Below are 25,577 nucleotides of genomic sequence, written 5' to 3' on the forward strand. Positions count from 1 at the left end.
TTAGAGACTCAAAATCACTAGATGATTCTGTGGCAACTAGTGAATGACTTCATATCTTCAAAGGCCTTGGAGAGAAGATTGCCTATTTACTTGTATTTTATCCTGTCACTATTTCGAGTAAGATACAATGGTTATGGTTCTTGAGATTTTTTTTGCTTTCCCAAATAAATGCATGAATACTAGTCTAAAGAGCTGTGCTTGTTATTATATTTTCTTTTTAGCCCAATTAAAAATATTTTGCAGTGTAATAATTTCATCAGGTTGAATGGAAAGCTTGTATGCCCAGAGTAGCTTTACAGTTTGTGACATGAGGCTTTGACTAGTATGACTAGTATTAGAAAATATTAATAAAGCTTCAGGAAACTGGTCTAGATCTGCTCCACCAAACCAATAGTGAAAAACGTTGTCTTTTTGGAGCTCAATTCATCAGCTGAATATGCCACAATACTGCAATAGGAATGGAGTGAGCATATATTGGGTAATATCCTTCATTCTGATTGTATGTTATTATTAATTTTTACATTTTACATGAAAATATTAAACTATATCGTTGAAACTTATTACACATGTTTATCTTTCAAAATGTGTAATTTTTCCAAAGTTTTAATCCCACTGACATTTGCTAATAGTATTTTACCACTGTCTATCATTTTTGTAAAGGAGCACACATTGTACTTGCAATAAAAGTGGAAGGTCTTGATCAAAAATTAAGTTTCTAAAATATTCAGTATAGGTCAAAGGATATTAGCATTCCTAAATCTTAGTAGAATGGCATTGGGAAAACGTGTTCTTGGCTTAATACAATTGTATGAAACCTTACCCTAACTAGTTTGCAAGTTATAACCACTATTTCATTAACACTTGAAGGCATTAGAAATAAAATGATCACAGATCTTTCACTTTCTGGGTAAGTGTTAATATCATTATGCTGTACAGAAAATAATAGGCAAACCTCACTTATACAAATCACCAGTGCAATTGTATTTATAAAAGCTCAATTCCTTTAGAAATTATTTCTGCAAGTGTCTCCAGGCAGATAAATTTTCTTCCCAGAAGTGAAAATTTGAACACACAGTTCCAAGAACCGAGATTTTATCGGGTCCCTCCCTGTAAAAAATACTGAAGATAGCCCAAGGCAGTTTGTTGCTGTTTATATGCTGGCTATTTTTGACTCCCATTCCAAGGTGCCTAACTGTTATTCATTTAGGGGAGAAGCTAAGTGCCAGGACCTGGATTCCACTCTGCAGGGTGGGTGCTTAAAAATTAGGCATACAATAGTGAACTGCTAGATGACCAGCTCCTTTTTTTGTGTAGAGTTTTTAGCCTGAAATTTTTAGAATGAAGATTCTGCTCTTACTTCACACAACAAAATTACTGTAAAATGACCTGTAATAAAGTCCTTTTTATTAATTTCATGTTAACGTGGCAAAGATCCCATGACATACGAATGGGGTCCATATACATTGTGAAGTAAGTATTCCTAATCCAACAGTGAATCTGCTAAAGTTCTGGTTAGAGGACAGGAACTACCTATATATATATATACTACAAAAGATAGTATAGTAACCACTGGAATAGAATATGTGATAACTTTTTACACTTAAAGATGGTCTGGGACCAATGGGGAGCTATTGGGCATTTCCATCACAACGGTGGATCCACTGCAGGACAATACTGAGCTAAAGAGAGTGGACTTTGGCAGAAGGGACAGAGACCTATACCATATGTTTGGTGCTTTTGGCTCTATTTGACTTCTGATAGACTGCGATCTGGTGGAAACAATCCTACTCACCTATTGCTTTTATTTTTGGAAATTATGTGATAAAGTCTGCAGAGTTCTTTGACTGAGTATTAAAGGAAATGATGTGCCTAAAAAGGCACAAGTGTACTTTTGGACAGAACATTTTTCCTCCCTGAAGCACAGCTTACAGGAGTCCTTAATGAGGTGATGGTACTTCTTTGGCAAGGATCATAAGGGAGAGTTGACTGTGACTACTCATTACATGCTAAAAGGCTAGAAAGGCTAGAAAGCAGAAATGCATTTTGATTGTTTCCGTGGGGTCTTTTTAAGGTGTATGTGTTTTACAGGGACTTTTTGTGTCACTTCTGAGGGAGGTGATTGTTTTCTGATGATAGGATTAGCTCATCTAAAAAGTTAAAATTTAGTGGGTAAAATTTATAATGTAATATAACAATTAAAGCTTATAATGTAATGTAATAATTAAAATTTAAAATTTATGATTACAGATTAATAATTATCTATTATTACAAAAAGGTTTACCAATTCTGCTAATAAATCAATTTATTTTTCTTTTATAGAAGTTTTAAAGGTATACCAGGAAATACTAGTTTTAAACTATTTTTAGTAGAAAAAGGCACTTATTTTATTAATAGTCATAAAAAATAATTTTCTTTAAAATAATCTGTTAAAACAATGTAGAAAATTTATTTTTTCCACAATTAGTTTTTCCACACTGTGTTTTCTATTCTCTGTGGAAGTAGCACTTTAATAATGAGAAAAATCACATCCTAACACTTCAGAGTAATATTTTAAAACGGTCTAAATGGCTATGTTAAATGCAACAGAACTTGTTCATTTAAATGATTAAGTTCTCTGAATCTCTGAGTAGTAAGTGCACAGAACTTTGTGTCTCTTCCAGGCACAATGTTGCTTCTACTGGAATTCCAGATAGTGGCAGTCTGCTGAAACATGAGTTCAGTTACCAAATATAGATGAGTGGGGTAAGAATTACATAGTCACAGAGGACAGATGTAACGCACAGGCCACAGTCTTCTTGATGTTTACTGAGGACCAAGCAATCTTTAGTGAAAAGCTGGAGCAACTTTAAGCGTACCTAGATAAAGAAGGAAAAAAGCAACTTTACCTGCTTCTAATTATACTTGAGACTCCTCAGATTAGCCTGTTCATTGTAAGGTCTGTTTCATATTTTCAACTAAATTTAATTTATTGTACTTTGGAGACTAATTGTGCAGGATTTAAAAAGCTAGAGGAAAAATATGTTTTTTCTCATTTAAAATTCTTTCTAGATGCATTTCTTCCTTGGCGTTGCTCTATTGAACATATTGGTTTGGGGTTGTATTTTATTATTTTTTGTTTAGGTAATTATTTTTCTTTGCAGAGCATCCCCTAATTCAGGATGTTTACACTTATGTTGAAATGAGCCCTTTGATTTTCTGTGGTTTCCTGTATTTCATTATTTATCTCTTGGATACGTTGATTTGATGAAATATTTAAATGTTTTCTGAGATGACTGTAATCTAGTACATTTTGAGTTGACTGTTTACCATATTATTCCTTACAGCATCTACATTATTTTGTGAAGAAATATTTAAATAGCATGATATTAAAATATGTGTTTACTTGTGAGCAGTTTTTTAGTATATAGCAGATAGGACCACATAAATACTTCATATGTAATAATGCTGGAGCTATAGCTAAACTCCTTGATCTGCTTACAACATTGTTTTTTGTTTGTGTCTTTAAATGATACAGTATATGGCTTCAGACATTACTTAATGAGTTGTGATGATGAAAAGTGTTATAAATATGTTGTAGGCTAACTTGGGGAAGCTAGAAATAGCATTAAGTATTTCTAATTATGATTAAGATCATAATTAGATCTACTTGATACTACTTGATAGGATTTGCAGTATCACCTCCAGTTTGCTGCAGTTACAAGTTGCTATAAAAGACTAGTGGGGTTCTGTTAGCATTTGACTGACAAGAAGTCTTTATACTCAAAGCTTTAGGCAGCTGAATGTGCATGCGTATATATACACATATAAATCCATTTTGGGGCACCAGAACTTTGTCACCGAGGACACTAATCAGCACTGTTAATTGCTAATAATGAGCATATGTTTCAATTAATCAACTTTATCTAAATAGCCAGCTACAGATTGATTTACCTAATTTTCAAAGCTCAATGTCTAAATTTATTACCTATGTATCTAGTAAGTTTTTCTAATGAATGAAAATACAGCATAAAACTGAGGAGGAGATACAGTAGTTCCTAACAGATTCATTTCAGTCATCGTGTCCTGGTGGCTAGCAACAGGTGAAGTTTTCCATTGACCCGTAACACATTGAAACAACAGAGCAGCTCGGGGCTGGAAGTCAGAGAAGTTTATCTGAATGTGTAACATAACACTTCAAGCTGGGAGCAAGCTAGGAAGTAGTACGAATCAGATTTAAATAAAGAGATCATTTAAGCACAGATATTTACAACAAGTTACCTAAAGAGAAAACTAGTGTCATTGTTCATGTGAATACAAAGTTTTAAAAACTAAGGTTGGGGAGACAGGCACTCTCCAGTTTTAACCCTTGGTTCCCTGGCATTCATTAAGCTTATGTCTTAACAGCTGAGCTTCTAGACCAACTGTTTGCTTGGCTTCTCAGATTCATTCTTCAAAGCTGCTGTGTGGTAGTCAGTTATACTGTATATAACTTTTTAGATTTTGTTAACAGCAGATTGGCATGGTTGCTAAATTTGTTGAGCTGTAAATACAGATAAAAAGAAAGAAAGATGTAATCCCATCAAAGAGTAAGCCTATCAGCGTATTCTATAAAAATACGTTTCAAATCCCAAAATAGTTTGGTTTCCTTGTACTTCTCTTTTATGTGTCAAGTTGTAATCTGTTGGCAAGACAAGCAGAGATATCAAGAGATGCATTTGCCAGGCCAAGAATTCCAATAATCTATCAGTCAGTTAATGACTACATGCCGGGTAAGCCCCAGGGAAGTGACTAAAGGTAATTGGAGCTTACACAAGCTGATGTAAAATGCATCTGGGTGAATCTCATGACTGTCAAGCCACCTATATTTCACTGCAGAAATACTTTGGAGCATTAAGAGGAAAAAAAAAAAAAAAAGTCTTTAAAAAATCTTGTGTAGAATTTATTTCATAGAAATCATCAGAAGAGAATAATTGTCAAGGGTAATTAAAAACATTGATGTTCAATTTAATTCAATACTTTGCAAAAGCATCAATTACTTTTAAGATCAGGTCATCCACAGTCTAGTCACCGGCAGGACAAATAAATTTCAGTAAATGGAGTTTCAGGCAGATCCTTGTCTTGGGGTTTGAGAGATTTCTTTGATGTCTCATCTTGCTGGCTTTACAGAGTTAGGGAATATTCATCCTCACTGTAAAATTTTGGAAAAACTGAAGATGCATAGATGCTTCTGTACTTTATCAAACTGTTGCAGAGTACATATTATATGCTCCTATGTTGCAGGATGACCAAGGCTGTGAAATGTGTTTTCTTAGTGTTGTACTCTTAGCATGTGGTAGTTTTGATATTCCACTTCAGTGGCTAGAGAACTGCTACTAAGTTGTATTAAAAGCTACCAAATTTAGAAACATTAACACAAGAAGTACAACAGTATTAAACATATCATCAGTGTTGATAAGAAAGGATAACTTGGAAATTCTGATCCAAACATCCTTGGCACTTGTAAATGTGTAAATTTTTATAATGGTTTCACATTGTTTTCTCTCAGAATGTGATGATTTAGTGTCTAATTATCTGGAAGGCAATCCCGTGTGAAAAAGAAAAGTAAATATATTCTCCGAATCATCACGACTGTAAATAGTGGTCAAGTGTAATGGTATTGCTGTGAAATGATAAATTGCTCGGATTGGTCCAGCAGAATTAAGCTAGTGCTAGGCAATAGAAAGGAAGGAAGTCTTTCAAGTTACAACAGAAGATGAATTAGAAAAATGACTTCTGAGAGCTCTAATTTCCATCTAGCCAATTTTTAGTTCTGGTTTGTTTGAAGTTTTGAAATACAAACTAAGGTATGCACCACACGGCTTTGCTCTTCTCCCAGTTTTATGTCCAATTTACAGGAACCAGGATATAGCAGTGTTTTGTTTTTGCTTTAGTTCTTAATTTTGTTGTTGTTAAGGAGTTGCATTTGTGTCTTCCAGCATGCAAGACAGAAACTGTGGCCAATCATTGCCTCTTTCTTTAATGCTGAAGGAGGCTTACAGTGCAGAGAGAGGCACCAATAAGGGATATCCTGGGAACATGTCAGATGCTTCATCTTGCCATGACTTTTTCTGTGATTCCCTATCAGACATGCAGAATGGAGAATTTGCAAGTGAACTTTCTGCCTTCCTTACCCAGGAGGAGATATGTAAGAGCCTTGATATAGCTCGGGAAGCAATTGCCAGTTCTGTGAAGGAGAATCAGAATGCAGCAGCAGAGTTCACTCATTTCAACACCTCTCTTTCTAGTGCTTCAGAGCACACTTCTTTCTGGGATACCAAATTGCATGAGCAAGATACTTTACAGAGGCCTCAAACAAGCAGTCTGACTTCTGCTGCAAGTCACATTCCCTCGACAAGTCCAAAAGAGCAGTTCGCCTCACCTCAAACAGCGAGTTGTTTTGCCACAGTCTCCAGGAAGCAAGCAGGCACCTCACCTTTGCTAGCTGCTAGTCCCAGCTTTATTAGAAGCCTGAAACATTCAGAGCAGCATGGTCCAGGTGTACCCAAGACATGCCCAAATTCTGAATTAGCATCCCAGGGAGAAGTTCCTTTCAGGAATAAGCTGTGTGACAAAGCTGCCACATTCATTGAGGAGCTGTCATCTATATTTAGAGAGGCAGCAAAGACAAGAGGCCGAAGTCCTGATGGGGACTCTTCTTCTCCAGACAGTGGATACCTCTCTCCTAAGAAGAAACAATCAACTCTAAGTACCTCAAGGAACCAGGACTTTGATAAGCTACATCAAGAAACTGAGCCCGGGGCAAAATTATCTGGGGTTCATCTCAATGGAGAGCACTTTTCTGAAAAGGAGAGCATCACTCAGAGTGAAACGGTCCTTTGCCACCCGTTCATCAATCAGGCTTCACCACCTCAGTTCACTCAGAAGCTCCGGAGCCAGGAAGTTGCTGAAGGAAACAAAGTGTTGCTGGAGTGCAGAGTTGCTGGCAACCCGGTCCCTGATGTCAGGTAAGTGCATGTGCTTTAGCAAAGTCACTAGATATCATCATCTCCTGATTGGGAAGACAACTGAGGAAAGGTATCAGTGGACCTGCTTAGAAGTAATAAGTCACATAAGAACTGTGTGTCATAAGCACATGGTTCATAAGCACATGGAATAAGAGATTCAGATCTCTTTAGCACTCTGGTCTTCCATGGCTTGGGAAATGAGGTTCTCCTTGATTCAAGAATCACATGGCTAAGTTAGAAACAGAAATGGCATTCTGTGTATCTTACCTCATTAATATAAGTGAAAGAATTCTCATTTACCCCTGAAGGGAATGTATGAAGCTTACAGGTATTTTTTTACTGCCAATGAATTAGAATGTTTCCACGACCCATACCAATGGAATTTGGAGTCTTTATTATGAGATGATGCTTGGCTAGATTTATGAAATTTTCACATTATCTTCAGTAAGATGTTTCCAGAAGAAGGTAAGATGGTCCCCATTTCAAAACTTTTTTACTGCTTTGTAGTGAAATTTATGTGCACATGGTTCTGTTAGATGACAATACACGTACAAAAGTAGTTGCAGCATACCTTTTATTATTGTATTAGATTATTTGTTAATGTGTTTATAACAATTGTAACAGCTACATTTGCAGTACCATTGAGGGCTGAGTAATTCATAATACTTGCCCCCTTCCTTTGCTTCTAAAACTAATGGGAACCAGCACTGCACAGGCAGTATTTGTAGCTTTCCATGTCTGAGCCTTAATGCTAATGTAATTGCTTAGCACATCCACAGGTAGACTATATGTCTGATTTAATAGTTCCTCACAACCTATTTTGGTTTAAAGTCATTTGAGCATATTTAATAGTCATAAGGGAAAAATTTGTACAAAAAAAATCCTGTTTAGACAGGAGAGAGTTTGTAGTTCCTCATGCAAACTTTCTGAAAGGTTCTTTAGTTACATCTGAACATAATTTTTTTGAAAGTTTTTGACGTTTCCTTAACAGAACATAGCAATCACTTTCCTGTAACACTGTTTTCAAGCTAAAAACTTAGATCATCCTACAAACAGAAGTCAGCTGATCCCAAACAAGTAAAACGGTGGATCTAGGTACAATTATGAAAGGCAGTGTTTTTACTAGACACTGCTCACTTGTTCGCTGTTTACTGTTCACTTGACTGTTACCATGATCAGTCTATTATGCTTTTACATATACTTAGTATGTGATTTTTAAAATCAAGCATGCTGTAGTCTCATCAGTATCAATTAATTTACAACTCTGTTTATTTCCATTTTTGGAACCTGTAATCATGCTATCTTCATAGCCTGCAGGTCGCATCATTGCTGACTTGTAGCAAATATGCTTCATTCCAACCTCTCCATCCATTGTAAAGCTCCTTGATTGCCCGTTTAATACACTTTCATGGTTCACCCTCAAATTGCTTTTATTTAATAATCATTAATAATTTTCCATCTGGCAGCAGCACACAAATTTGTGAATACACTTAAAGATGACATATTTACTACCAAAAAAAAAAAAAAAAAGAATTGCTTTTTGTGATCTCTTACTAAAAATACACTTTCCTTTAGTCTTAATCTCGTCGTGACTGTCGAAGGGAGGAGAGACGGGGCAGCTGAAGTACAGCTGCCCCCGCTGGTCCTTTCGGCAGAGATAACATCGCTGCCACCCTGCTTGGGGCCGGGCTGGAGAGGGCGCTGCGACAGCACGGGACGGCTGAGCCGAGCCGAGCTGGGCAGGGATCCCGGCAGGGCAGGGATTATGTCATGCTCAGGAGACCGTGCTGACCTGCACAGCAAATCCTTGCGTGCAGTTTGGGTTAAATGAAGTCCTAACTCTTGGGGGAAGAGAGGATTCATTATTTTAAAAGATAATCAAACAAACAAGTGTGTTTGGTTTCATTTGATTTCTTAAAGACATTCTAGATTATAATTAAATCGTAATGTTAAAATTACTAGGAACATGGTTACGCTATATCATGTATGCAATCTGTTTCCCCTCTTTCCATAGCTTAAAGTTTTATGGTATATAGCATAAAACCCCCAAGCCCTTCTCAAAAAAAATAATAAAATAAAATTAAAAACATAAAAGCCAGGGCCTTAGCCAATCCAATCTAGTGGGTGGCATCCCTGCCTACAGCAGGGATTTTGGAGTTAGATGATTTAGATGGTACCTTCCAACCTGAGTCATTCCATGATCCTGAATATCCCCTAAATAGTCAATATTGCAGTGGAGAAAGACAAGTCCATTTAAAGCTGCTGATGCATTGCAGAATGACTGAAGAATACTTGCTGCTAATGCTACTTTCTGGAACACCTCTGTAAATTTCAATTTTGTATCATTTAAAAAAAAAAAAAAAAGGCAAGAAAAATCAGAAATGGGTATTAATATTCTTTTTTTTTCTTTTCTTTCTTTTTTCTTTAAAAAAAAAAGAATATTAATACCCATTTAAAAAAAAAAAAAAGAATATTAATACCCATTTAAATTAAAAAAAAAAAAATAAAAAGAATTAAATTTAAATTTAAAAAAAAAAAAAAAGGTATTAATGTTCTTGCAAATAGAACAAGCTGAACAGTTACCTGTTCTGTGAGACCTCATAGCCAGCCACATAGCAGATGCCAAACTAGCTGATCAGATGTAGGGGCATGGGCCAGGATTATCATCATCTCTTTATTTGAAGATGGATGTTATAAAAGATGGATGTTAAATTGTGTAAAAACAATGAGATAATTGTTGAAACTAGGACTGTTCTTTCAAATTGCATTTAGGAAGATTCCAGCTTAGTTACTTTATTGTTTTCTGTTTGAATGGCAATATCTCTGCTTTGGTGTATTTCTGATTATGTTACTGAGAGTTTAAAAGAATCTCAGTTACCTTCTTTATTCTTTGGTCTGCTTCTCATTAAAAGAATGAAGATCTGAAGTTCCTTGCTAATGCTCCACAAATAAATCACTTAATAACTAGTATTTATAAAAAGACTCAAAGATTAGAAGAAAATGTTATCGAAGTGTGTTTTAAACTGATTCTACACTTGAAGCAACTGTGAAAAGCTTAGAATTAAATTACAGAAAAATACTCTTCTAAAATGAGTACAATGGTGCTGTTATCTGCAGAATGAACATATATATATAAAAGAAGTTTTGACTCTTACTTACATAGGAACTGAACGAGACTTGTATGAATGCTAAAATAACAAGGCGCCATATGTCTTCAGAAAGCTCTTTCACTGTACTAGCTTTGTCCATATTAAATGTTTTCAGTTAAAAAAAAAAAAAAAAAAAGCCTAATTGAAGTAGTTTTAAAATCAGAATTCCAACAGAAGTGGCACTAAAATAGTGCCGAAGGCAGTATTCCAAGAAGCTGCTTTTACTTCATATTTCAACATTTATTTTTATAAATTGTATATATTGTCTCTGGGCCTTTCCATTATTGTGCAAAGCATCAACAGCCACGAAGTCTGACACTGAGGAAATACATTAACAATCTGCTTGTCACGGACTGATTGAAAGCACTGATCTGTGAAAACAAAAACTAAATTTGGAGACTGGGTAGAATAGAGGTGGGAATTAATCCACATATTTAAGGAGTGGAGTTTTTTTTTTCTTTTGTATGAAATATGAAGGGAAATGGAGTAGTGAGACTTTACATAAGGCAAAGTGTTTGGAGTCAGTACTTTTGGTATCATTACTTATGAACGTTCAACAGGTATGCAGTGCTATACCTAATCCTATTTAAATAATTATGCTTAATATTCTTTGACATGTTTGCTCTTTTGCCTAAAGGCAATACCACATCTTGGATTGTTTAAGCTGCTTAAAGTTAATTACAGCAGTTTAAGAACATTACTTAAACAGGACATACTTTTGTAAGATACAATATGTTGCTTTATAAATGTAAATGAAGTAAATACAGTTATCACTTTGAAACTTGATGCTTTAAGAATTCTTTCATAATGCAAAGCTGACATGTCTGGAGCAAGCTTGCTAAGTGCATTCTTGACAATATGAAAGCTAACTTTAGAGATCTGGATGATGACATTGAGCAAATAAGACTTCTGAAAACGTGCATAGCTGATGACTGCAAGCATTATACCTCGTTCAATTAAGGCTGACAGGACCTTGAGGGAGGTAGAAAAGGCTTTTGGTCAAGAGCTTTTAATAGACCAAACATAGAAGAAATATTGTTAAACAGTAGTGAAAAATGTGCTTATTTTATTAGTTCTAGAATTCATCTGGAAAGTGTGTTCTTTCTAATGAGTTTTACAGTTTACAGTACACTTAAGAGAACTCTATTAAATGTGAATCATTTAATAGGCTATGGGCTTGTCTATTAAGCCCATACAAAGGTGAAGGAAGGAGTAAAAGAAAATCCCTTACCCACCTATTCCCTGTCACATAAAAATAAGAGAGCAAGTCATTCCCATAACATCTTTATTTCCTACCCTGAACACGGAGGTGGAAAGTGAGCAGGAATGTTGAAGTTGAGGTGTTTGGTGCAAGAACAGTAGTAAATAGACCTGTTAGTTCTGTGAACTCCACTGAAGATCTCTCTTTCAGTGAAACCCATTACTCTGATCAACAGTGAGTTTGGCAGAAAGAGACTAAAATCCTGGGAAGCTTTTTACAGTATGCAGTAGACATATTCAAAGGGTATAATGATGAAAGAAGTCTGTTGTTCCTGTTTAGGCAGACCTTTGCAAACCTCTGAAGATGCATTATATGCAGAACAACTATTTTGTTTATATCTGAGGCGTGCTAAAGATTTCTCACCATGTTATTTATGCACAAAACATTTTCTGTTGTCAGAAGTCTTCACATTCCTTGTTCTTTAGGAATGAAATGCAGATAATTTTTTTGTTGTTGTTGCCATTTTTAGTTTGTTTTGTTTGTTTTGTATGCTTTTAGATATTGAAAGGAAAATAGTCCACAGTGATGGACGGAGGAGATAACAATACGAACAGAATTTCGAAGTTCAGCTTTCTATAGAATAAACCTTCACGGAGGTGGTGTCCCACTAGATTTTTCTATGTGCTTTTTAGCTTTTGTCCTCCAGAAAACTTTTGTATGGATTAATGGAAGTAATGGACTTTATTGCTATTTTGTGCCCTGTCAGCTCTCTTGCCTGAGATGATGCAAAAGAGAATTGGTCGGTAGCAATAGTGAGTAATTACAAGGAACCGCAATAGTAAGGGACTTGCTTAAGTATCGGAAACTTGAACAAGTGTTCATGACACGTTCCTGTAAATTAGAAAATGAGAAGGCTTCTTGAATATATGCCTAGGAAATCTGGTTAGAGAAGAGGTAATCCAACTAGACAATTTCACTTTTACATACAAAAATGCCTGTTAGTTGCAAAGGGGTCTATAAAATGGTCTATATGGAAGCATCTTATTTGATGTACCGAAGTACTGTATATTGAAGTGCTTACCGTGGACTGCACACCAAGAACCTTCTTTTCCTTAAGTCATATGCTATGGTTAGTGTGATACTACTCAGTGTAAATGAGTACAAAACTCAAGAATAATAGCAGTGTGAACTCAAATAGCTTAGACTTCCTGTGGGAAAGGGTAATAAGTTAAAAACACTTGGGAATTGGAGATAATTAGCAGGTAGAATCACTCATAAAATACTGCTTCCCCACCCCCCTCCAGCTACCTGCAGATGAAAGCAAGTAGAGGACCAAAATTTTTGTGCAACAAGTCCCTCAGGAAGATGTTTATTTTAGTCTAACACTAACATGCTGCTTCAAATCAAAGTGATTTTTATTGTTCCGTTATATTAATAATGTATACTTGCAGTGCATGTGTGCATTAATTTCATAAAACATAATGAATACTTTGTATTTATGCAGTGCCTTTCATCTGAGTATTTCAGTGCTTTATAAAGAACCCGTATAATGTATGAGCAACTTTAGTTTATCTCCTCTAATTATATAAAGATGTGCTTTTCAGATGGCCAAGGGAAAGAGATTAGACACAGAATCCATCTCTTGTTTATGTTACAACTGACAGGTGACACAGCCAGATGAATTCTTTAAATATCACAAACAATTTAGCCACAAAGATAACACATGGCCCAGCAGTAAATCATTGCTTATGTGAAGATCACTTAAATGCTTGTCCTGTGAGTAGCCTAAGCAGGCATTTAACTGAACTAACCTGAAATGGGGGCCTCCTACTCCTGTAAAGTAGTCTTGACAAGTATAAGCTGGTAAAAAACTTCATAGAAAACTGCTTAACATTTGGCCACAATCTAGCATCCTTAGTCTTTTTTTTTTTTTTTCCCTGTGGCATTGCACTTTAACCATTCCACTAATAATGCACTGATAATCAGGGGCCAGGTATAGTATCAGATGCTGTCAGAACCTGTTATCCTTGACAGCCAGTTCTGAAGGGAATCTTGGTCTCCTCAGTCAAGTGTGACTCTCTGTGTTATGACAGCTTTGCTTTCAAGAGGCAGGAATAAAAAAATACCCTAGGATTTGAAGCACAGTTCTTCTTGCAGGAGAAAACTGTGTTCAAATCAACTTCCCTAAGGGTGCCAAGTGCTGTACTTACACAGTTTACTCCTGGGAATAAGAGAGTGAAGTGGAACCACGTCCAAAAAAACTATAAATTGCGATGATTAGTTTAACAGGCACGTTTGCTTGAACAAAATACAGCCAGTAACAATGCAGTGGCACTCTGAAATATCTGCAAAATCAGTAATGAAAATTCTTTTTCTCTTTTGTATGTTGACATGTGTTCCTGTTGATTGTCAAGTTAGAGAACATTGCAAAAATAAGTGTTGATGTTATCAGTCAGATAAATAAATGCCTTCAGTGTCTAAGACAAGTGATCATTGTATGATGTGTAGAAGGAAGAAAAGGAGTTGTTTTATTCTTGTTGTGGTGGTTTTTTTTGTTGTTGTTGTTTTGTTTTATGAAGGTAGAAGTGTTTTTAATAACTCACTGCTGTAGTTATTTATTCTAGATGTCCTATGTTGGATAGTAAACGCCATGATGATTCGGCCCAGAGATATTATTTGTGATATTATACTTAAGCCCAGAGATCAAGGAGAAACGCGGATCTTATAATGACAATTATCTATATTTAAAGATTTGAATTCAGTTTGCTTAAATAATTTGTTTTGTTTTATTTTGTTTTTGCCTTTGGAATGAAATGGTAACTAAGATTACATATTTGCTTATTTTTAAGTAAGTAGTAAGATGATTATTTTCAACTTAAGCATTGTTCTGGAAAACAATAAGTAATGCAATACACATTTGAGTTATGTAAGTTAGTTTGAGTTATGTAAGTTAGTTTTTGTAAATTTTAAGGTGTTTGAATAGTGAACATCTGTTATTTTCCAGTATAGGCTGATTAAAAAGGGTGCTGGCTAGTATCAGTTATCCCCACTTGGTAGAAAGGGAAGTCATAAAAACTTTTTCTGATCTGCTTCTCTCTTCCTGGAAGTGTGTTCCTCTGCTAGCTGACTAACAATACTAGCTGAACCAATTAGTTCAGAAAATAACAGGAATGAAACTTTGTAGGTAACTAAACTAACTAATGTAAAGTAATGAATAACAGTGGCTTTTTATTTTTCTAATTCTAAATATGTAAAATCAGCTTCTTCATTTTAAATACTTTTATAGGTTAAAGTCATTGTTAGTTCCAGTTATATCCCTTCAGAATTTTCTGCTTTTTAAACTGTAAAGAGTTATATTAAAATAGCTGCCATAGCTACTAATCAATAGCCAATCTACCAGCTGTGCAAACCAAACACTTTTAATATCTGCAGTGACCAATTGAGCTGTCTCAATCGGATAAAGAAAAGCTAGTGAGTGTATGTTTTGGTGTTTTTTTAAAAAATGGCAAAAATCTTCCAGGGAAGTTCTTACACAAAATTAAAGGTATGACTAAAAAGTGGGGAAAGAGAATGTTTTTCAGGGTCTGCCTTAATTCTGAATGGCTGGTCCATAGAAAATGTAATTCTCATAATTGCCCTGTGGAGAGTCCTCAGAAAAATGAATTCCATAATCTATGAATGAGATTTACATTACTAAATTCCTTGAGTTCTCTCATGCACTAAACTGAGACATCTCATTTTAATAATAGCTATAATATAACATAGTAGAAGACTAGTATCTTGTTCCAAACTGATTTTAAAAATAATAATAATAAATAAAAAAGGTATAGTCTCTCAATTTCCACTTCTGCACATTAACAGCTTTTTAAATTTAATATGGATTTTGAGTCTCCTAAACTACAATTATATTTAATCAATCATCAGTGAAGCAAATGTGGAAAGGATAAAAACTCAGAAGGGAAAATACTCCTTAGGTCTGCTTTGGTTAGCTTCCTTAAGAATGCTTGGGAATCCCTGCTACTAGAAGATATTCTTCTGTGATTCTGTGGTTCTAACATCTCCAGAATATCCTGCGTTGGAAGGGCTCACCAGGATCATTGAGTCCAGCTCCTGGCTCCACCTAGGACCACCCAAAAATCAGACCCTGTGTCTGAGAGCACTGTCTAAACGCTTCTTTGAACTCCGTCAGGCTTGGTGCTGTGACCACGCCCTGGGGAGCCTGTCCCAGTGCCCGACCACCCTCTGGGTGCAGAACCTTTCCCTAACCCCCAGCCTGACCCTCCCCTGTCCCAGCTCCATGCCGTCCCCTCGGGTCCTGTCGCTGTCCCCAGAGAGCAGAGCTCAGCGCCTGCCCCTCCACTGCTCTTGTGAGGGAGCTGCAGGCCGCCATGAGGCCTCCCCTCAGCCTGCTCTGCTCTGGGCTGAACACACCAAGGGACCTCAGACACTCCTCATACATCTTGCCCTCCAGACCCTTCACCATCTATGTAGCCCTTGTTTAGACACCCTCTGATAGTTTTATGTCCTTCTTATACTGTGATGCCCAAAACTGCACACATTACTTGAGGTGAGGCAGCAGCAGTGCAGAGCAGGACAATCCCATCACCAGCTAGCAGTTCTGGGCCTAATGCACCCCAGGATGTGGTTGGCCCTCCTGGCTTCCAGGACACACTGTTGATTTAGGCAGAGCTTAAATTGTAGTTACGGAGCAGTATAATATAATCCAAACAGGAATGTGGAACTCTACTTTTTTCCCACATACTGCACACAGCGTATGTATCTTGCTGTCTTTATTGACAGTTAATATCGGCAGGATCTAAAGACTTGACTGTATTCTCCTCTAGGACAAGAGAGATGTGCAGCTTAATTCTCAGTTTATGATTTGCTGGGGATGTTGGTACAGAGAGTCTCTCGTGTAGTAAAGTGTGAAGGAAAATATTTGCAGCATTACAGAGGTGAATGTTACTGTATGGTTTCCACCTTTTTTTCCAAAGCAGTATTGCCGCTGGTGATGGCTTTCAAGTTTAATTACGGAGGGTTGGGACAGAGGAAGACTTGATTCTATCTGAGCTTCCTTAGGCTTGCCATATGGCCAGAAGGAATCTATAAAAGCCTGTTTTCCACAAATCCTGTGAGATGTAATTTTGGGGGACTTCACCTATAAAGGAAGTAGGTGGGGATAGCGATTTGCAGTTAGCTGGAGAATTATTACAGATGCCAAGTGCAATTCTAGAACATACTACTGACTGCAAATTCAGAGGCTGGTGATTCAGTGCTTCAGCCTAGAATCCCTCTTTGTTCTCAGAGGATTTCTAAATCATTCACTAAAGCACCCCTCTACACTCCTTTTTTTTTTTTTTTAATAACTAAAACACAAACTAAATGAGATTAAGTAAATCTCTTGTTGGATAGAAGAAACACCACTCTTGCCATAACTCAGGTAAGTGGCAACCTGAATATTGGCTGTATGTGAGTTTACATAGTATGATATTACAGCCAAAGTCACAGCAGAACCCAGGAGTGGTATAAGACCCATGGCAAATTCCTGTATAAACTGATGCAGAAATTGGCTTTAAATGAAGGTCTTTCCTAATTTAACAGTTATAGCAGGCTCACCTTATTATATTCCTACACTACTGTTGTCTTTAGGACAGTTCTTCAGGTGTATGACACAAGGATAGAAATATCATCCTTTGAATTGAGAAGGTAGATGCACTATTAAAGTTTCCCTGTCTGGATGGTGTTGGTAGGTAACTTTCGAATCAGTACTGCTCTCTGTTAAAGCAGACTTTCATACTCTGCCTCCTGCCTATTGGAAAGATGGCACTAGTACCTCAGCCTTCAGCACAAAGTTGGCATGCCCTTCAATACATTGCATTCTACACACCACTCAACTTCATTAATTATTGCTTCAATTAACCATATAGTCTACTTTGCTAACTTTAGTGTTGTGCAGTTTGACTGGCTAAAAGACATTGCAGGATTTTGTGGGTAACCCCTACTATTATAAGTGTGAGTATTTTACTTGGTACTATGTATTTTAAGGCTGCTTTGTTATGTGATGGTTAGAAACTTCAAACTGCAGGAAAAGCACCACATGCCTCAGTGACCATGCCGATTCCCAAGGATGATCCTAACTTATGCATAGTGTGACAACTGCATTCACCTTTCTCTTGTTCTGGCATTCTCAAAGGTTCACTAGGCCAAGATAAAAATTGCTTTTTGGTACAGAACAAGAAAGGATGTGGACATCCTTTCCAAGTGTCTCTTTCCATGTGGACATCCACCAAGTGTCTCTAGACTGAATTTTTGTAGTGCTGTCCTCAGGTCTTCTGCTTCCTGAAAGAGAATTGTGGTGTAGTCATAGAATCACAGAATGGTTTGGGTTGGAAGGAACCTTTAAGATCATCTGTTTCCAACCCCCCTGCTTCTTGAACTCCATCAGCAGGGATATCTTCTACTAGATCATGTTATCGGGTTTCCCTTATACACAAGATTAAATTTTAGACCCTTTGGAAAATCAGGTGGTGCATATTGTAACTACCCCTCAGTTCAGGGGGGTTGTTCATACTTAATTAAGAATCCAAAGCTAGTGTGTGGGGCTCATTGTGCAAATGAAAATGCTGACTTTCACAGATGGAGGGCTTGGAAATTTGCTACTTTAATTTAGTTCTCTATCTGATTTTGTTTTATGAATGTGTGATTAAGAAAATTCAGTGCTTTGCACGTGATACAGCAAAGAAAATAGCTAGAAGAATATAGAAGAATATTGTTGCTGTTCTTTGTCGTCTTGTGTCTCTCTGCCCCTCTGCCCTCCTCCACCACTTTTTTTTTCTTTCTTTTTTTTTTTTTTTTAATCTGGTATTTCAGGATTTAGGAATCTAATCTGGTATTTCACTTTAGGAAAGTATTAATTCCTCACCTTTTTGTGGAAAAGGGAGAAATCAGCACTGTCTAACTGTGGATTAGTACTGAAGTTATAGGATGAATATCCAAAATGATAGAGGATCATAATAAATGGGAAACAGTACAGGAAGGACATTGCCAAAGAGCTTCTTTGGCAAAGAGCTCTTTGTCTTGAATATGTTAATAGAACTAAAGTGCTTTTAATCTAAGAGGTTATTTTTTGTTCCTAGAGCAAGTTACTCAATCTAAAGTACTGATTCTCATTTTTCAAGTGAGAGGGAGAAAATTTATACTAATCTTTCTGAAAACAAAATTCAACTGTTTTTCAGAGAAGGCCCTTATTCAGGTAATCCTTATCACGTGTGCTATGAATCTCCTGTGAACTTCAATGAAGTCTGTTATCAGACTGAAACATGTTGCCTGGCAAAGTTCTTCTTGTCTCTAGTTTGTCCAGGGCATTGACAGCTCCCTTTATTCTGCACCAGCCGTGAAACTGTCTGTTTCATCATCTAAATGGACCAAAAAATTCCATTTTACTTAAGAAGATACAATCTTAACACTCGGAGCAGAGATTATTACAGCCTGAAACTTTACTCAGTGTTGCAATAGGGTTTATACACCAAAACCAAGGGTGGATTGAAGGAAGACATGGTGGGCTAGATGTAGACGTCCTCACTGAAGTTCTGTATACATCCTGTTTATGTGATGCTTTATTAAGGATGCTTTTGCAAATAGCCTGGCTTTTGCTTCCAGCTAATCTTTTAAAAACTGTTGCTCTTCTGGATATAATCTATTTGTATTTTACTGCCTTAAGAACTGCATGGGGTATTTCCAAGGTGCATAGATGAGAATGATGTATCAAATTTACCACAATTCAAAGTGAAGTGTCCCCTTTTAATATTTACTGAAATTTGTGTAGTAGTTGCTGTTTGTGCTGTAGCTGTATTTTTGACAGCGTATCTGTGTTTTCCCATGAAGAGTACAGTACTGCAACAGCTTCCTTAGCTAAGGAATGTCAGTGGTGAAATAAGCAGTCCCTGATGCCTTAGAAAGGCTCTCCTGACACACCTAATAAAGCTTCTTGGAATGCAAATGTCTGATAGAGGGAGACATGAGGAACCACTGACCCTTTGCATGGATCTTCCCATATATGCCTAAGGCATTCCGTGAATTAGCAGTACAAGAAAACTACGGTACATGCAAACATACTATTTATGGGTAAAATAAAAGAACTGAAGAAACAGACGCTACATAGGAATGTTAGAGATGCCTTAGGCACTGCCCTTATTTGTTTATTTATTTATTTCCAGTTCAATCTCTTTTTGACATCTCTTTAAGGACTCCCACTGCTGTAGACAAAATCTTATTATCTCATGCTCATAAGTGATGGTGCAGAGCTTCCCAGAGCCAGGTTTAGATGGAATACCACAACCTGATAGCCTTTTTTGCCAACCACATGCTTATGTATTTTCTTTCAACCAACAGATCCTTGTATCCCGTAATTAAAATACAGGTAGAACACTGTAAAGACCAACAAATAAAACAGAAGATATAAAGTTCCCAGTTTTTTATGTTTTTGTTTTACAAATGAGGAATTCTGGTTTAGAAATTGTTTTTAATAATTCACCGGAAAAAATCAAGTGATAATTTTTGGGGGGAGGGGAAGAACATTTAACTCTGCTGTCTGTGCCCGTCCAATTTTCATAAAACCTACGTTTCAAGGAACAGAGACCTTTTTTCATAGAAGAGCAAGTATCTCTGAAAAATCAAGTGACTTTGTCAGTTAACCCTTTATATCTGTTTTTAAGGATTCTTCTTTCCTTCTCTTCCTTCCTACTTTGTCCTTTAATTATTCAGAAAGCTTCCTCTTTCTCATCATAAGACAATGGTCTGTTATCCCACTCATGCACAACATCCAGAATGCAATTCTAGGGTTGTCTCTACCCTCTGCCTCAGGTTCAACCTGGTTTTCAAATAAAACTTGCAGATCAGAGCAGGCTGTGGAAACTGAGCTGCAGGATTGTCAATTAGACCAGGGAAGTTTTTCAATATGTTGCCAGGTATTTCACCCAGCTGTTTATTCTTCTTCCACTACAACATGAGCAGGAGTTTTGGCTAATTGTACCTCTTCTTTATACTCTTGCTGTCATTTTTTAATATTAAAAGCAACTATCTTGGCTGAGCTGAGCTATTTTGTTTAGTTGTATCTGCATTAGTCAGTAGTTCACTTCCATAAAACTATACTGATTTTCGTGCCTTCCCATGAAGTTCTGAATACATGAAAGGTGCTTTATATTTTATCAAATCGCTGTTCTGTTGTTCGTTAGAATACCTTTGTTTCTTTTTATTGTTAATTATGCTTTCAACCTTTGAGTTCTTTCTTGAGTACTGTTTAGTGAATGGTACTGCATACTTCTCATTTGATTTTCACTTTCCATATTATATTGAATCTATTTTCTTGTTTGTTCGTTTCATACTTGTGCTGTACGACAACAAAAAATCTATTTCTTAGTACTTTTTTTCCTGTACTCAAAGCTGAAATCATTAAGTTGCTCTATTAGGTTTCTTCTGTGAATCCTGTGAGAAAACTGAACCTTTCCTCCACCCACTGAAGAATGGAATGCCACAATATTTCGGATTGACCATTTTTGCTGAAGGGAGATTCATTTCTGACAGATGCAACCTTTCTACAAAATAGCTCTGGGAACACATTAGGTTAGTCTTAATGTCACTGTCTTGTGCGGGGGAGAGGAAACATTGTTTTAGTAACCACACAAGGTAAGTTGTTATACTAAAGAGTTCAATTAAACTCAAGGTCCTGAATAAATAGGCACAATAGATTTTAATATATTAACAATAATTATAATTATAATTATTATTATATTAAGATGATGGTAATCCCATAGTCATATTTTGATGTTGCTTGCAAGTGTCATCCAATTTTCATTTGATAGTTGAGTGAAGCAAAAAGAGGTTGCATGATAAGTTGGCTTTGAAGCACATCACTATTTAAGGAGAATGAGCCAGGGACAGGAAGGCTCCTGAGTGTTATCTAAGGATTCTAACAGTTTGTTCAGATGTCTGAGCTTCAAGCAAGCAAACATGTTGCAAAACCTGTTCCCATTTCAAAATAACCTTTTATCAAAAGGAGGTGCAGTAAACAGGAAACTAGAAGACTCATTTCAGGAGTCTGAGAGATTAATGTAACTTGTCACGTACTTCTCTTAAACCCTTGTATTTAAACTCAGGCATCAGTGTGAAACAACGGAGAGGCAGAACAACCTACTGGATAGAAAAGATCTTGGCCTTCTGTCTGATGTAACCAGGTTACAGCACTAAAGAAATATTTAGGACAATGGTTCTTAGGAGATCTTTTGGTAACTTACTCTTCTCATACACAGGAATAACCTAAGATGCAACCAAGCCAGGGATTCAAGTCCAAGGCATAGCTGACTGGATGGAGCTGGGTGCAAGTTACAAATATGATCTTTCCCACCCCCATCTTGTGGGAGTTTTGCAGTCTTCATTGGACTTCAATTTTACTGTTTTGTAGCTCCACTGCATCCCGACTGTAGTCACCTCTCAGTTGTGGCAGACTTTCATGAAGTCACACAGTCATAGAGAATGACTGTGACAAGTCTGTACTTAGCTGCAGTGTTTATAACCAGGGCATTATACCCCATTGCAGAGCTACCATCAGAGTCCAAAACTCCTCACTCCTTTATTCTGCTTTATTCTAGCAAATATGTGTGTAGCTGCTGAAATATGCCCTGTACACACAAACATATATGCATTCAAAAAAGGCGAGTCTGCAGTGTTTCACAGTTCAAAATATATTCCATGCAAAACCCTTAGTTAGCAGTGGGATGATTTAAAAAAAAAAAATTTCTTCCAGAATGACAATTTATATATGCACTGTGTAACTTCAGTAAGGCCACCAAATCCTGTAGAGATTTTCTTGTCTTGTTTTGAATGGAACTTGGAATAGATTTTCTTGGTTTTCCACAGTAATAAGGAGAGGAATTTAAAGTGAGAGAAACAAAGGTTGTAATTGTTGTAAGTTTTAAAAAATAAGTCTTAATATTTTTTTATTTATTTTTATTATTTTTCTTTATATTTTTTCTTTTTATTATTATTATTATGTTTCTATTATGTTTATATTATTCCTATTTATAGCTCTTATAGTATGCCTCTTTTGGGCTGAGAAAAACAAAATGATCGTTTTGCCTAGTATTTGAATCCTTTTCACTCCTCCAATTTTATGCTTGGTGAAACCTTATAGCCCAAGAACCCTTTGAGGGTAGTCATCACAGATCTAACAGAATACTTTTGATTTTTATCACAGCATGAAGGCAACATCAAGAGATGCTGAGATTCAATGGTGCTTTTCTTCAGAGTAGCTACTTTAAAAAATACCAGTGGAAAAAATGTTGCCCTGTTTTAGGGCCAAATATTGTCTAAAAAGGAAGTATTTTGATTACATTGTAATAGTATGAAATATAACCTAGATAATGAAAGGCAAGAGGATATGGCCTCTTACTATGTAATCTTTTTGGCCATCAGTCAAAGCAGGAAATTTTCTCTGGGAGAGTGAAGGTATCAAGTAACTTGAAAAGTAATGTATTTTTAGAGACACTAGCTTCATTTCACACTGCTTTCTGGAATTAGATTGTCACCTCAGAGAGCAGACTTCTTGTTTGAAAAGTAGTCTGCACTTTTTTTTTTTTTTTCTTCTTAAATATGCCTTAACTGGATGAGGGGAGAGATGGAAAAGCTAGAAAATACAGTTGTTTGAGGAAGGACTTATTACTCATATACAAAGGTATACTGGAGTATGTACTAAAGAACAGCGTACTCTGTTCATGACTATGCTACGAATGTGTAATCCTAAATGTGCACACTAAAATAACAGATTTGTGTTATTTCACTGACTCTCAGCACAGCCCAGAACAGGAATAAGTGCTCAAAAGTATAGTGATGGGTCCTGCAATTATCATCTGCTTCTACTGTTTGTTGCACCATGTGTGTCTGTTCATTTTTGAAGTCTGTGTGGAGAGACCATGGCACGTGTCCATGTAGCACCAGGGGGCACGGGGAGGGCAGGCTGTGGATGTTTGAAGGGATTAGAAATCTTTTCAGCTTGAAAGCATTTTGGTCACTTACGGAGCTTTAAAAATAACTTTACTTATTGTACAGGAAAAGGTATACTGCTGAAAATGAAACAGTGAAATAACTATGTTCTTACTCAATACGATTACAATTTGCTGACCACCATTCTATTTACGGGGCCCAAGTCATCATGGTATGGAATTAAGTGCTGAGTAACGTCTGTATCAGAAAGTATATAAGGCTTGTGAAACGTCGTTGCCTGTACCACACCTACCATATTGTCTTATGATAGTGATGCTTCTTGTCTAAGTGAATGATTCAGTTATCACAAATACTCTCAAAACTTAAAAAGGCAACAGTAGGATTCAGCAGGGTGGGGGGCAACAAAGACTCAGGCCCACAACTATTCTGTTCCATCAAGTCAGTCTGATCTCACCTCCTGCTGGAGTTGGATAGATGTTGCAACAGAAGGTTTTGTTGGAGGGGTTGTGGGATTCCGTCCTTCTGCCAGAGCCCTACCATGGGTAGCATGGGAGAATCAGCACCTAGGCACGTTAGTACCAAATGCATTCTGATTCATGATGCCAGATACTGTAATGAGATCATATTATACATTATTTCTTTGGGGGCGTCCACACCTCCCTTAATTGTTCCTATCCTTTGAAGACATGCTGACTACAGCTGTGTTATTCCTTAACTTCAAAAGTTTCAACGAATTAAAAGGTTTTGGGAAGGATTTTGTGACAGCTAAGGGTGTGGTGGTTTATTTTTCCTCTTTTTTCTTTTCTTCTTTTCTTTATTATTTTTTTTTTTTAAGAGAGGAATGGGCAGAAAATTAGGTGTTTGGTTTGCCTAAATTCAAAGAAAATGCTGCCCAGTAATAGATGTATTATCCTGCCAGTTCTTTAGGGCATATTTTGAAATTTGATACAGGGCAACCTTTGTGCTAGAGATGTGCTTTTTGCCACACCTATGAAAATCCACCCAGAGCTGGCCAAGTTGTAACCTGCAGTTCTTCCTGGGTTTATATGTGGTTCCATGATTGAGGAATTTTGCCCTAAAGCAAAGATGATGTTTTTCAGCTGCAACTGAGAGCACTAGAAATGCTGCCTTAAGTATGTAAAGACTGTATTCTCCAAGAAAATATTTTCTAAATATTTCAAATTGTATATTACAATCCTGTTTTCAAGGCAGTGATGACACCTTTTGTCTCGCTGTTAACTCTGAAGTTACTTGTGAAATATTCATGCAAAGGAAACAAGGAAATTAAAAGGCCCTGAGACATGAATAATTCTTGTAAGTAGGTAGGCATGGTATGGTAAAGAAGTCTGAATGTTGTTTGATAAAGCCGAGGCTCTGGAAGAGATGGAGCGGGAGTGGATATAGCAAGTTGAAGACAAATGAAGGGAGAACAGCCCCTTTCAAACTCTCAGATCTTTACTCTGGCCCTTCCTGTGGCATTCGTAAATGTGGTGAAACCAAGTAGCAGTCCCATCCTTTCTTCTCCCAAACATGGTTACCATCTCAGTGAATTCTCTCAAGAGTAAGCAGTTGCTGTTTGACATTTCCTAACGTCTGAGTCCTTAACTTCTTAGCAACGCTCTTTAGTGTGCTGGGCTTATATGTAATGTCCTTTCTTTCCAAATATAACACCAAAAGATCAGACCCCTCAATCGTTATTCATGAGATGCAGTGAGATGCATGAGATGCATGCAAGTCAGCTTGCCAGACATACAGCTCCTCCAGCTGACTTTACAAAATAAATAAAATGTTTAACAATTTGATTTATTTGAGAGTGATTGTTTAACCTGTGGGTTGAAATTATTAAAATACTTAAATTATTTGTACCCTTTGAAATACATGAGAAATTGTTCTCCCAAATCTACCAAAAAACAAGACTGACAAAGATAATATGCAAATAAAAATTGCCCTTAAATGAATGGTTGCAAAGGATGAGTTTGATATTCTTCAGCCACATAAAAACTATCAGTTTTACCTGTGGGGATTATTTTATCAGCACATTTTATTCAAACAATAACCTTTCTTATCAAGCAGGACCAGGTTCAGTCTTGTTAATGGGATGAATTGGCAATGACTTCTGTCCTCATAGCAACCAGCAAATATTGTTCCAGTAGTCCAGAGAGGCCAAGGAGCGGCTGGGCACGCTGGGGCAGCTTTGCTCACGCCAACAGCACTGTACTGCGGTTCCTTCTCCTAACAACCCCCTCC

At 36.8% G+C, this 25,577-nt stretch overlaps 1 protein-coding gene across 7 annotated transcripts in view; it reads left to right on the forward strand.

The window, feature by feature from the left end:
• The first annotated feature begins 1,138 nt into the window (after positions 1-1,138).
• The window catches only part of PALLD (palladin, cytoskeletal associated protein), a 194,878-nt gene continuing 170,439 nt past the window's right edge, over positions 1,139-25,577 (forward strand). For 4 of the 7 annotated variants that reach the window (XM_084518322.1, XM_084518327.1, XM_084518328.1 and 1 more), the window contains exon 1: positions 5,955-6,983. In XM_084518322.1, coding sequence (XP_084374448.1) covers positions 5,956-6,983 — 1,028 coding nt within the window. In that variant the 5' untranslated portion in view covers position 5,955. Of the gene's footprint in view, positions 1,249-2,755; positions 2,936-5,954; positions 6,984-25,577 lie in introns of those variants that run through there. The other 3 variants (XM_084518324.1, XM_084518325.1, XM_084518323.1) reach the window with 3 other exon arrangements.

Source organism: Aythya ferina (assembly GCF_964211825.1).
Source record: "Aythya ferina genome assembly, chromosome: 4".
Lineage (NCBI taxonomy): Eukaryota > Metazoa > Chordata > Aves > Anseriformes > Anatidae > Aythya > Aythya ferina.